At 37.6% G+C, this 14,077-nt stretch overlaps 1 protein-coding gene across 1 annotated transcript in view; it reads right to left on the bottom strand.

Annotated features, from left to right (window-relative positions):
• banp (BTG3 associated nuclear protein) overlaps window positions 1–14,006 on the bottom strand; it is a 45,477-nt gene extending 31,471 nt beyond the window's left edge. The window contains exons 1-9 of the mRNA XM_086162958.1: window positions 13,870–14,006; window positions 11,596–11,674; window positions 11,217–11,326; window positions 10,900–11,099; window positions 10,102–10,185; window positions 9,802–9,974; window positions 7,050–7,289; window positions 5,507–5,665; window positions 952–1,073 (exon numbers count right to left, since the gene is read on the bottom strand). Of these exons, the coding sequence (XP_086019084.1) occupies window positions 952–1,073; window positions 5,507–5,665; window positions 7,050–7,289; window positions 9,802–9,974; window positions 10,102–10,185; window positions 10,900–11,099; window positions 11,217–11,326; window positions 11,596–11,665 (1,158 nt within the window). The 5' untranslated portion in view covers window positions 11,666–11,674; window positions 13,870–14,006. The remainder of the gene's footprint in view (window positions 1–951; window positions 1,074–5,506; window positions 5,666–7,049; window positions 7,290–9,801; window positions 9,975–10,101; window positions 10,186–10,899; window positions 11,100–11,216; window positions 11,327–11,595; window positions 11,675–13,869) is intronic.
• Between the last annotated feature and the right edge of the window lie 71 nt (window positions 14,007–14,077).

The following is a 14,077-nucleotide window of genomic DNA, read 5'->3' as shown; positions in this document are numbered from 1 at the left end:
TCAAGACAGCTGACACCAACAGACTCAACAAGCTCATCAGGAGAGCTTGGTCGGTCTTGGGAGTGGAGCTGGACTCTGTTGTGCAGGTGTCAGAGAGAAGGATGCTGAGGAAGCTCCTCAGCATCATGGACAGCGTCAATCACCCCCTGCATGCCACACTGACATCCTGTCAGAGCTCTTTCAGTCGTAGATTGATACCACCAAGGAGCTCCACTGAACGCCACAGGAGGTCTTTCCTACCTGAGGCTATCAGACTTTTTAATTCCTCTTCCCCCAGCTGAAGGGAATCTTCAAACCTTTGTACTTAAGACCATAAAACACTGATAGCCTTAACCTTGACAATTTATAGTTATTGTATTTCTTATTCTCCCTCCTTCCTACTATTATCTATTATTGTTATGTTTTTGCTTGAAATTCTGGCACAACAATTTCCTTCGGGATAAATAAAGTTGTTCTCATGTCTCATTCTCATCTCTTAATAGGCCGTACAAAAGATTTTTAAATTAAAACAATCAAGGGGTCTTCTGTTTAATTAGTCTTGCTGCTGTCGAGTGTGAACAGGCAGCATATTTAAAACACAATCTGTTGCATTGTATGGATGTGGGAGATGTGGGATGAAACTTGGCTCTTTCAGTGAGTTACAGGACAGGATAGGCCTGGTCACTTTTCCGTTTGTCATCCCACACAATATTCTTACACCATTGTGCCCTCTGACCTGACAACAGTAAAAGATGTTTCCGCCCCTGACCATTAACTTCCACTCCTCCCTTGATATAAGCATTTCAATATAGTTCACCTATTAAGTCACTGAGTTGGGATAGACACCGTGGGTATGCATTAAAAACCTGCTCAAGTATATGATGTAATCGAAACAAAAAAGAAACAAAGAAACATATAAACATCGTATTAAGGGCATGTCAAAGATAAAGGGATGAATAGCCCGGTACTCACAACTTGAACTTGACCATCCTCCCCAATGCGGTGGAAGTGAACATGCTGATTGGCCAGTGTATAGTGCAAAGTCTGTGGGGTAGAAGCTTCAATGTGGCCTCCTTCTTCCGTGATGCCTCCCTCTGGTCAGGAAGAAGACTAATGTCATTGATATGATTGCATATACAGTGAGATTGCATTGAGAATGAAGCATTTCCTTAGAGCAGATCAAGATCAAGCAGATCAGGTCGACATATACCATGCAAAATGTACTAAACAAATAATCTTGACCAAGCAAATGCTAGTAAAAACCTGACATAAATCCAGACAATCTGTGAATAATGGTGTGTTTATGAAACACTTAAATAAGTAAAAAAGGACTCTCCAGCTAGCTGCCCAGACACGCTCATGGTCTAGGAGCCAAACTCAAACTCTAGGGGCCACAATGCAAAGGGTACTTTTGGTTACTCAAGATTCCCTTCAACATTTTTTGGATCAGAATGATGGTTGACATGTCAGAGTGACATGTTACTGTGGTAACTTGTGTTGTTCCAAATAGGCTTTGAGATTCAAATGTGATAAAATGAATGAGGTCACTGCCCTCTAAGAATTCAGTTTTTATTTATATTAGTCTCACCATTTGTAGAAGATTCCATGCACTTTGGTCTTGGATAACCCTTTTTTTATCAGTCTTCAATGATTTGTTTTTTTTATTTTGGGTTCAAAGTTATTTTCAAGCCATAATGCTCTATTTTGATATTTGTAAAGCACTTTAAGCCTTACTGATATGCCTTAATACTTTACAGCACTGAAGCCTTATAGCTCTTGCATGTATGGATATCTACATTTCTCATTCTATTTGACTATAAGTGTTCAGTTGCTTCAAAACAGAGTTAGTGTATGTTTCATAAAATCATAATAAAAAACTAATTTAACTTTTTTTCAATGATCACTTATTTATATCGTAGTTAAATCTGATTGTGACGATAATTACGGATAAGGCAGTGATACTAATAATTATATCAGGTATGTCTGTAGATCTATAGACTTACAAATTCACACACGTGGCTGCTTTCTGTAAACCGCTGCAGCAACTCTATTACTTCAATCCCTATCATGGATTCAGATTCATCCTATTTGTAATGAGTGATGGTTTGTTCACTTTTGGTTAAAAATTCAGCTCTTGACTTCACCAAGTGTGAAGTTATGTGTTAAAAATTCAAAGATATGAATGAATAACAACTTGATTGAAAGAAGGGCTCTGTTAATGTGTTTGCATCTAAACAACTTTTGGATATGGCTAATCTGTTTGTCTCTTTTAGTAAAGCAAGATGTCTTAAAGGGATTCTGCATTTATTATACCTGTCTCATTTTACAGGCCCTTTGCTCTCAATCTAAACCTTATAATTACAGTGGTACACTACCCAAAATGCCCAGACGCAGCATACAAAGACAGAGGAGTGCTCAGTAACCTGGACCACAGGCCACTGAATAAACACAATCACATGTTCTCATACGACATGTGAATATGTACAAAACCCATTTGGCAACAAAGACCAAAATGAAGTGCCAAAAGTCTCAGTATTTTTCAAGCATTATACAGAAAAAAAAAAACATGAAATATACTATGATGACATTAAGCATACATCATCTATCCCATGCACCTCAACAGTTCTGTCTTGTGTTATGTTGCTCTCAAAAGTATGACTCTCATCTTGTTTTGCAACTGCTATGCACGCTAATAAGTAAATAAGCCCAAATCCGCATGTTTGCCAGATGAGGAAGCACGATCCAGGTGGTTTGTGAAAGCTACAGTTATAGTCTGAGCTCTTCTTGCTGGTTCACTGATAAATAATGGTTTTTAGAGCAGAAGAATTACTGCTTTCCAGTCCATTAACATGTAATCTGATTAAGGGAGAATGATTGGTGTGTCTTTGCATTGTTGCATGTTTGTGCATGCACCATCTGAACTAGTATTTGTGTTGTACACTCGTGGGTGTGTGTGGCCTAAGAAGGCAGTGCTCGAAAATCTACCCCTTGTGTGTATTCACAGGATATTTGGGTTTCCTCTGTAGTCTTACTTTCCCCAGTCAGGGGTGAGAGGTGATGGCTTGCAGGGAGGGAAGGACAGCAGGCATTGTGTGCAGATTACAACCATCTGCAGTATTACATAGTGTATCAGCATTTGGGTTCTGGGGCTTAAACAATCTCCTTGTCTCTGAAGTAAGACCCCTCAGAGGGGGGCAATCTGAGGCAACACAGAATACTGTCTTGCACAAAAAAAGAGGAGGATTACATCTACCGCTTCTAGCATAGAAGAAGAACGAAAGGCCAGAAAAGAATCTTTGAACCATTGATACATCAGATACATTAGTTACAGATACATTAGATCAATGTGACTTCATCACATTATTGACAGAAAGGAAAGATGTTTTGTTGATGAAGACACTTTCAATCAAAGAAAGTATTGCAGGTTTAATTGTAGCTTGAAATTACCCCTCAATTGTTGCATTTTTTTCATGACATAAGAATTCTGAACGCTTGAGGCACAATAGCATCACTATTTTGATTGGGCTGTTCCAGAGGTCCTTATGCATCCAACACTGTGTGAGCAGAATTTTCTGTCCTTGTCCCTTATCTGTACTTTTATACAGGCTCCAAAAGAAGAGGAAACTACAAATATTCCAACTTAAAACTGCTGTGTAAAAGTCTGTAGAATATCATGTTCTTTCACCTCAAGCACTGTGAAAACTACTTGGAGAAGGCAGGAAACTTGTGGTTCTGACAAACTGTATCCACATTTGGGCAAATAACGTGACATTAAAAATTTTACAGTTGATTCTATTTTTATCTCTCCAATTTTGTGACATAGTGCATTAGACTTAGTAGGATTTAATGGTTAATTATTAACTTCTATCATGTTTGAAGAATGAAACCTCAGTTTCAATCTGCTTTAAAGGTTAAACTGACAATTATAAGCTACAAATGAATTGAAATATTTGCCAACTGTACAAATTGAACGAACTTCATGACCTGGAGCAGTATACTGTCGTTTCTACTCCACTGAAATTGAGAAGTTTTTTAACAGTGAGGTTAATGCCCTTTCAGTGAGAGACCGTATCATCTATCTCTGGAGGGTTTTGTAGCTGATTCCTTCAACTGTGCACCGTGTTTGATTCAAAACACAGAAACCTAGCAACATTATCACTTGATAAAGATTGTCGAGAGTGAAGTCCTGAAGGTCTTCCTCTGGCCAAAAAACGATGAGCATTTTGCAAGAGTATTCAAAACAATGTTGGTTTCTGGAAAACACTTAACCTAAGTTTATTCCCATTTTTAGTAAATAATTTTTTTAAACAAAACCAGTTTTGATGAAATATTTCAACTAAGACCATGCTAGTCAAGGCAAAGATGGTTAGTAATCTTGGCTTGAAGGCAGTGCAGCTATCTTATGTCAGAAATGTGAGACAAAAGGTAGTTCTACTCTTGCATCTGTATAAAAACATTTCATGTCTTCACAAAAGTGACAATAGTTATTTCTACTTCACAATATATAGATAGTTAGTGTTTGCTGTCAAATAATCAGCCACAATTTACTGGAGAGTAAAGTATACAGAAGTGAAAAAGATGCAGGCTTTTGCGAGTGGGTTTAACCTCTGAGCAATGGCCTCTTGGTCTTATAAAAGAACATAAAAAAAGCCTTGGCAGCACATCTAACCTGAATAAACACCTAATGAATTCCAAATTCTATCTAGCAGCATACCACAGTACTGCCACTAAAACCTCAGTATCTCCAAATACCTCGATTTCCATTAAAAAGTCAATAGTACCAAAGCCAAGTAAAAACCATCCTTAATGTACCGCTTATCTACAGTTACGTCACGGGGACAACGCAGCCAAAGCAGAGGAGCCCAAACTTCCCTTTCCCCGACAACTTGGTTCAACTCTTGCGGGGGGAACCCCAGGGCCTTCCCAGGCCAGCCAAGACACATAGTCTCTTGAGCGTGAGAAAACTAATTTCAGTCGCTTGGATCCCTGACATTGTTCTTTCGGTCACGACCCACAGCTCACGACCATCGGTGAGGGTTGGGAATGCAGATTCTGGTCAATTGACAGCTTCACCTTTCAGCTCAACTCCTTGTGAGCCACATAAAAACATTTGAGGTAAACCATTAAATATGACACCTTGAAATGCATTTGCGTTTTAAATTTGACAGGACAGCTGTGGCTCGGAGAGTAGCACAACTGTCCCCTCCAATTGGAAGGTCAATGGTTCAATTCCCCACTCTTCCCATCGCATCCACACCTCCCATTGCATTCACACACTAACGTCTGCCAACGTTCATGACTGAATGCAATCCAGTGCAAAGCTCTTTGAAACTGCAAGGTGTGATAGAACTATATAAGCGAGGAAAACATGTGTATGTTTTCATGATTATGTTTGAAGCACTGTCTCAAATTTAGCATTCCTGTTACCATCGTTTGATAAGCAGGACTGAGGAGGTTGTACAAATCTGGCAGTTTTCTGCATAGAATTGATGCATATTATTAAAGACAGATTATTTCTGTACTTTACCTGTGAGTGAACCGCATGGCGTGCGTTTGGAGAAGCTTTTGACAGCTAGACTTTGGCCCCTCTGCTTGCGCCTCCAGGCAGTGCGACACTTTGAATCAATGCTTTGCTTGATGCGATACCAATCTGACTCTGTGATGCCAAATTTGTGGAACAAGTGACCTGCAAATAAATGAATCAATAAATAATTGAGAACTCTTCAAATGCTGCACTTTTACCAAATTGCTACTCAAAAATAAGTGTTTGGCATTTATAATGAAAGACCGCATTATATAACACTGCAGACTGTGGATAAGTTCATGAAGGCATAAGGCAGGTTTTTTCAGAGCCATTGGTCATGTACAGGCAGGCAGACCAGGCAGGTGTTCCTTCATCCCCCTCCCCCACACACACTTTTTTTTGGAGAGAAGGCAGAGAGAGACACAAAGAAGTGTTCTGGCATCCATTTGGATGTTTCTACAGACATGTGCTTGTCATTTAGGTTCTGGTATGATACAAAATGTGTTGCACATGAATGCTTCAATGTAATGATGAATGCACATTACTGTAACTTCCATGGGAATAACGAGTATAATGCATTTGTGTGTTTAATTCAATGCTGCTTTATAATGGTCTGAAAGTGAAATATGAGGAGGATTCAGAACATGATCATATTCATTTGAGGTGGGAATAATATATAACCTCGATAATAGTTAAATCTATGTGGTTGAATGACTGTAGTGTAGAAATCACATAAGCATCATTTCATGAAAAGTAGCATGACTTTAGATGCCATTTTATCAGCGCTAAACATAGGATAAGATAAGTAAAATGCAAAATTCCTATTACAGCTGTAAGCTTCCATGATAGTAGACTTGATGTGGAAAATCAACAATATGCAGCATCATTAAAAGGCTGGGGTCTGCAGTGCCAAATTTGAACTCCATACTTCTAGTTTACTTTTTTATAATTGGCGATTACTGTCGCAGCCTCAATGGGACCACCACTAAGACGCTTTTTTTAAGTCAAGGCTCAGTAGCATAGGCGAGTCTTCAAACATTTATTAATTAGTAAGTTGAGTTTCCTATCGGTTAGGAAGTTGGTAACTTCTTCTTTCTCATTATCAATGCAGGTTTGCATCTTTAAAAAAATATGAAAATTATTTACTTGAATACACTATTGACAAACCAAGGCAGCACTTCAAGAGTTTTTGTTTCAGTAAAGTCTTACAATCATATCAACCATAAGCCCGTTAAAAGATCAATAACTTCACAGTGAATGTGCAATATGTTCTCCACAGCTGTATGCTAGAGACAAAAAAAAATGTTTATGTGACATAACTTATAATATTAAGTTATAATATTCTGGGAAATTCAAGCACCTCAGAAACACTAGACAAAATACGTTGGGAAGACAAGTAGCAACATGTAAACGAAAAGGGACTTTGTCACTTGATAATATTTAGTACCTGGTACATATCAATGGTGCCAAAAACCACAAAGTAAATGATTTCGAAGGGGACCGTAAATGGTAGATATGTTTGTGATACCAAAACTAAAGCACTCACAGCGAATGCCATAAATCATGAGTGGATCCAGCTGCTTCTTGCCATGTTTGCCCTGTCCTGAGAGGTTTGACATGGCCTGGATCTCCCGGTGGAATAGGTAGTCCAACAGGGTCAGGGCCATCTTTTCTGCTGTACGGCAATTCGTGGTGATATGAAGCATGTCACTTGGTGACACTGGGCAACGGACTCGCATCTCTGGGTTGTTTTCATCTCCCAACCACGTTCCTGCTGGAAAATCGTCTGAAACAAAAAAGCACAAGCACACAAAAATTTAAAAATATAAATAAACAAACAAACAAACAAACAAACAAACAAACAAACATGGGTAAAAGTCATTCGAACGGACTTACTGCACCCTGTGTCTGTAACTGTGTTCGGTTAATCATACCTGAGTGTTTAGATACTAAATCTCTACTTGTCCCTCTTTCAGCAAAGGTAAATATATAAACTGTTAAAAAAAGGACTTGGACACAACTTTGTCACACACAAATACAAGCCTGTGGAGTGATTCATGTGATACAACAGCACACTCATGTGGCACAGGTAGTACAGTTTTAAATTTAGCGTGTTCTAGCTGTTAGGCCACCACAAAAAACAAACAGTAAACACAGCTTGAGAAACGATACTCTGAGGGACACGTGAAACCATCTAGCTATTGCTGGCAAACTGCTTAATCATTGCAGTACAAGTTTGCCTTTGAAGAGAATGCAGAACTTTGCAAGATCACTGGGAAAAATAACAGCTTAGACCTAAATTAGGCTGGCAGAGAAATAAAACAACTTTTCTCCATTAGTAAGAGCAAACTAAAATCATAGACCCTAATTTCATTAATACATTCATATAGTCATCAGGATGACAGAACAGCCCCATCTGACTTTCACTAAGCTTTTTACTGTCAGTTTAGACTCATCAGAAATGCGGAAATTATTATGTTATAAAATGATGCAAGAACTGTCAGAGCCAATTTAATGTAACTGTTATAGTAATCACCTAAACATACCTTCTCTAAACACAGAAGGCTGTTGTGTATACAATATTCAATTTATTGAATTACACTGATTGCCCCTCTTGAGGTGAACCTTTTAAGTACAAAAATACATTGTTGAAGACATAAAATTAAAGGATAAAAGGAAGACAAAAAAAAAGGATTTCCCTCATTTTAAATGCTAAAGTAACATACTTAAGGCTTGTATATTTAAAATGATATATCAAGTAATTTTTTCCTTGCTAAAAAGAATGTCAGTGTGAAGTTAGTATCTGTGGCTTAGTCAAAGAGCAACACAGAAAACATGAGCTCATGCCCGCTGGCAAAATGAACAAGACCTGGATAATATCTTTGTTGCTTAATCATTACTAATGGCCGGCCTACTTGCTGCTGCAACGGTGAAACAAGTTCATTCCACATGAGTCAGAAGATGTGTCTAACTGTTTCCAGGTACACATGCATTTCCAGAAAACAGACAGAATCAGAAAAGCCTTTACCATTCTAGAGCATATGGTCCCAAGAATTTTTTTTGCTTACATCTCCATTTAAGCAGTTAACACTATTATATTCGAGTGTAAACAAATATCACCCCCTACTGCTACTGAGAGCTAAGTGCGACCTTTGGCTCATTAAAAGTAACTCTTCTGAAACCACCTAACATTTAAAATGACAAATAATAATAATAACAACAATAATGAAGAAAAATGACAACTACCCAACTAATGTAAGAAATATCTGTGAGAAATGAAAGTCGAGGGTAACAACACCTTTATATTATAATGCATGGATTACAGAGATCCTGTTTGGCAGCACCATGACCAAAAAAAAAGCAACTCAGTTGTTGTTGCCAAAAATAGTTTGAGAACATTTTTGAACATCAGTAGCAATAATCACATTTTGTGTTTTCATAGCAATGAAAAATAAATGAATATAACAAAACAAAAAACTTTGCCTTCACAGCCCTCAAAGAAACTAGGAAGCCATAGTACTGAGGTCACTACAGAGACATCGAGGGTAACAGTGGAAAACATCTATTCCCTCCTCACTTCATCTACAGGTACCCCTTTGATAAACAACTGTTTATTTTCTGTAACATGGAGATTTAAATTGGGTCTCCTAGAAAGATTATATCTGATTAAACCAATATAAGGACTTTAATGCTATGGATTTAGAATATTCATTTATACTTCAATTATAGATTTATTGTAATCCTGCTCTGAATGTAACGTGTAGATATTGAAAAAATTCCAAAATAAAAAATGAAGAAGTAATAGTTTTGAAGACAAAATCCTAACAACACCCTGCCATAAGTCAATGGCTTCAACATGACTTTTAGGAGAAGATTTTCAATCACTTTTTCTTGTTTATCCAATGTTATTTCAAGGGGTTTTCAAAGTGCAACTATTTCAATGCAGATAATTACATTAGTATCTATTATTTGTTATATTGTTGATTTTTTTCTCTCATGTTTTGATCAACTTCAAACATGCATGCAAGTTATTAATACTCTTTTCGGCTACTCCCTTCAGAAGGTCACCACAGTGAATCAACAACCTCCATCTAACCTCATTCTCCAAATCTTCTTCTCTCACACCAACTAACGTCATGTCGTCATACATTTTATTAATACACTTAGATAGTAGAACTCAAGAGAAAAAATATATAGCCAGCCACAAATTGAATGACACCAAAATGTCTCCAGTAGGCTAAAAGGAAAAACATTAGTATTAGAAATGTGTTTTTTTCTGTGTGAGTGTCAAGTCATACCCTCTGAGTTTAGGGTGATAAGTGTCACATTTTGGCCATTTTGCATATTGCTGGAGTTGCCACCGTTGGAAACAGAGTCACTAGCCTCTGAGCCGCTGTCCTGTTCCTCCTGGCTCTCATCTGGACCAGGAACCTTTACCAGAATGGTATTCTGTCGCCTCTTAGACCCTGTGCTATAAGGAAACATGTTAATAGTTTAATATTTCTAATATATTATGAAGATTAGCAGTGATCACTTTGATGAGGCAGTTAAGTTCTTGAGCCTTCTCCAATTCCACATAGGGCATTAATATTACTCACTTGCTGAGCAGGTTTTCCAGTGGGGTGTCCTCCGGGCTCTTTGTGGTTTCACTGCTGACAATCACATTTGTTTGAGGAACAACGCTAAGGAGAATATAAATACAAATTAATACATTTATGTAATTACATATTACTATGGTACCATACTCTTGTCACAGTCATGGCACAGCCATTAAACCAAAGCACTGTTATGCCTTCTATATTATGATGTAAAAGATACACTAATTCTGTCAAAACTGGCAAAAAAATGCACTACATATTCCCTCTAAAAAAACAATGGGCCAAACAGGAATAGTTCGGATTGTTACCACCAACTGACTTAAACATAAAGTATTTTTAAAAATGTTGAAATCCAAGAGCCCAAACATAATCTTGTTGGCCAAAAAAATATTAAAAAGGTTATAATAGAAACAGAAAACAGAAACTAGAGCTCTCAAAATGTCATTTGTTTCAGACCCAAACAGGAATAACAGAGACGAAAAACTCGTGAGGGGAAAGAAGTCAATGAGTATGTTTTATTTTTTTAACTCAAGATAGAAAAAAATTCACGAATACAGATATGCGCTAATTTCCTCTAAACATGACATAACTAACATCGTTCAACTGTCTTCTGTAAACACAACCCAGCCATGGAACAAGACTGAATGAACTATTTCTCAATATAAAAAAAGATTTGATTTGGCCTGCATTTTTTCCATTTTTAAATCAACCTTGATTCAGCAGTGCTCATAGAAAGCGAGACAATGACTGATTGTAACAAAATTTAGCTATATGAAACCTCCAACAACTGAAGCTTACCAGCGCACTTTGTTCCAAGTTTGAGTGGCCCCCTGAGGTGACCCTGCAACCATAGGGACCTGGATTGGACTCTTGGCACAGGGCATCATGCTGTCTAGTTTACGTGCAAGGGCTTTGCATGTTGCATCCAAAGCCTGTAACTTTAATTCAATTCCCTCCAATCGCTGGGTAACTGATGTGCTAAAAGAGACCATCAGGTTCTGGAAAAACAGCCAGATATATATCTTTGAGGTTCCAAAAGAAACTTTAATTTGTTCAAGAAAAATTACAATTTCATATGAGCAATTAATATTTTGAAACAAACAGAACTCAAGTACCTTGATAAAAGAAATGTCTTGATTGTTGCTGTTATTCTCCAGACTGTTGCTTAACTTTCTTTTTTTCTTCAGAGGCTTTTCATCATCATCTCCATGACTGCTCACCATTTCTGGCATCAAGGACAGACACCACAGTGGGACAGACATATTTGTGGATTAACTTTATTTCTTGTATCTCACTTCGAGATATCGATAACAACAAAGTGTTTGCTCTAATTCCCTGCAACAACATGTAATTGCTGAAGTCTCAGCATTGTATTTAATAGCTTTCTCTATGTCCATCATGAATAAATATTAAGATGCATTGTTTTCATTTGGAAATTAATGTTCATTGTGATGCACTTTTATAATTTCCATAGTGTTGCAAAAAAAGCCATACCTGTGCAATCTTCTTGGTTAAAATCTTCCACTGTTATCTGGACAATTTCACCCAACTCTTCCTCAGACATTGTTCAGAGCTAAAGTGAGTTAACACAAGTTGGTTAACAAAAAATAACCACAACACTTGATGGGTAAAGTCCTATGGGGCAATACATTTTCTGTCACTGTCTTCTTACAGGAACCAGCTTACTCTGGATCAGAAAAATCTACTATGACATATCTGATAAATACTCTAGTAATGAGGTAATTTATATTCCATAAAAATAATAATGTCAAGAACAATTTTATCAACCATAAACGTTACCTGTCAGTTCATATAAGGTCTACATGATTAAAAAAGCTGCACTTACTTCATAACAATCTTAATTAAAGTGACCGCCTAGACTTGGGACTCGCTGCTGTCCAACCATCACCCTGAGTGCAGGATAAGCGGCACTGACAATGAGTGAATGAATTATTCAAGTGTTATAACTGTATTGAAGGAAATATCATTATTCTATTCTTTGGTGGGGGCGGGATGATTATGGTGATTTTTTCTTGGGCTCTACTCTAATCAAAGTGTTTTCTTAAGACTGTGATGTGTGCGTGGGATATCTTTGCAGCACCACATTTCCTCAAGTGACTTCAGAATATTTTGATTAATTGTGGAGACAGATTATGCTTGGTGCACACACACTGGTCTCGTTACCAATGTTAATCAATGATTCAACTGCACAACTACATTTTTATTTTGATCAAAACAGTTGTCAGTACATGAACATAAACACCAGCACCTTAAATATGTTCAGTCATTTTCTTGTTTTCTATGTATAGCTGTCCATTTCATTCAAAGGAGTCCTTAAAGACATTGACAACACAACTTCACTTGAACTGAAATCACTTCTATTTGAACCCAGCTTATTATTCTATATATTCTGTGTTAGTATCTCAATTGTGTGTATGCGTGTTTTTTTAAAAGAATTATTAGATTATGCCAACCTTTTTTTGAGTCTTTGGTCACATTGTCCATTTGTTTACATCAGTCCAGCAGTTTACATCAAATGAAAATTAACATTAAAAGTAACACATAGCTGTTCCCAAATTATACTGTACTTAAATGAGTAATTTAACAAGACAGTGTTAATGTATTCTAGTGTTTAAACATCTTCAACAATGGTTTTCCCTTACATTTTATTTATGTGAAAATATTTGTTTGCTTTATATTAATTACATTTCTTATGTGTTGTACATCTGAGATTCTTCACAACTCGTCTGCCAGGTTTACCTCACCTTTAGGCCTTATAGAGCTGTTTTTTTTTTTTTTTTTTTGCTTTTCAGCGTATGTCCTTACTTCTTTAACCCCATTGACTAAATGTATTATTACGGATATCGACGGCATGAGAACATCTTATGGTTGTCTTTTTGTCCCCGGTTTTAACCTCGATTACTTGGTCCGATGCTTTAAGTTCCCATGCTGTACATACAGACCTAAGTCTTGATGTAAAAGAAAGCATTGTACTACACGTGTAAACACTGCTTAAGGATCTTGTGCCTGAAAGACAGTAAACGTGTGAATATGACTTTCTGCGTTTATCCATCATTCCAATTCTACTGGTATCTTCTTCCAGTTTGTTTTCCTGGACAGGTCTCACCAAGTTTTGCACATGAAGAGCGACACTCTGAGGAAAGTGAGGTAACTTGGGATGTATTTTGAGACGCAGCTTCCCAAACATATACTGCACGAGCTCCCGATTTAGCATTCATCACTGAAGCTCAGTTTAAAATATCAAAATCAGGACTTTTCGTGGCGTATCGATTATTAAAGTTGCAAGTTCATTACCTACAGCAATGTGACAGCTGGTGATCAATTTAGTTAGCTAGCGGCAATCACGATTAACCATGGATTAAGAATATGGTATCGGTACTATGCAAAATTCTTTGTACTTACAAAGAAAATTAATCGATACTTAACCGACCTCAAGAATGCTTCATTGACCCGTGCATTTGGTAATCGTTAGCTAAATTTTAAAACGCAGTTAGCTATTAGCTCATGCTAAAACATCGAATTCGCAAGCTTCTGTGCTAACATGTTAAACGGCAAGCTAACGCAAATGAGTAGCTCTTTACGCTAGCGCAGCGATTAGCATGCTAGTTGGGCCTAAAGGCCGCCAAAATATGGTGAAAGAATCGTAAACTGGTAAAAAGAAATAGCAATGAGAATTGTTTAAATGTGACTCCTCTCCCGGACTGCTGGCACACGACACATGCACCGTGCAAGATTGGGTTATATTACCGTGTGAATGATGAATTCTCGTGTTGTTTGTGGAGATTCCGATAACGGCGTCGTTCCTCGCGAGAGAAGAGGACTTGGCTTCGCGCGGTCCTGACGTAGAGTGAGAGCTTGGCTTTTCACACAGCCGTCCGCATTCACTCGGAAACGGTTGGATCTTTTCAAACCATCACGTCGCAATCCACAAGATATTCCTACGTTGAGCACTTAA

The sequence above is a fragment of the Fistularia commersonii genome, chromosome 17 (assembly GCF_037954325.1).
Source record: "Fistularia commersonii isolate RoL2024-O1a breed Wild chromosome 17, RoL_Fcom_v1.0, whole genome shotgun sequence".
Taxonomy (NCBI): Eukaryota; Metazoa; Chordata; class Actinopteri; order Syngnathiformes; family Fistulariidae; genus Fistularia; species Fistularia commersonii.
This window is presented reverse-complemented; position numbering and strand designations above follow the sequence as displayed.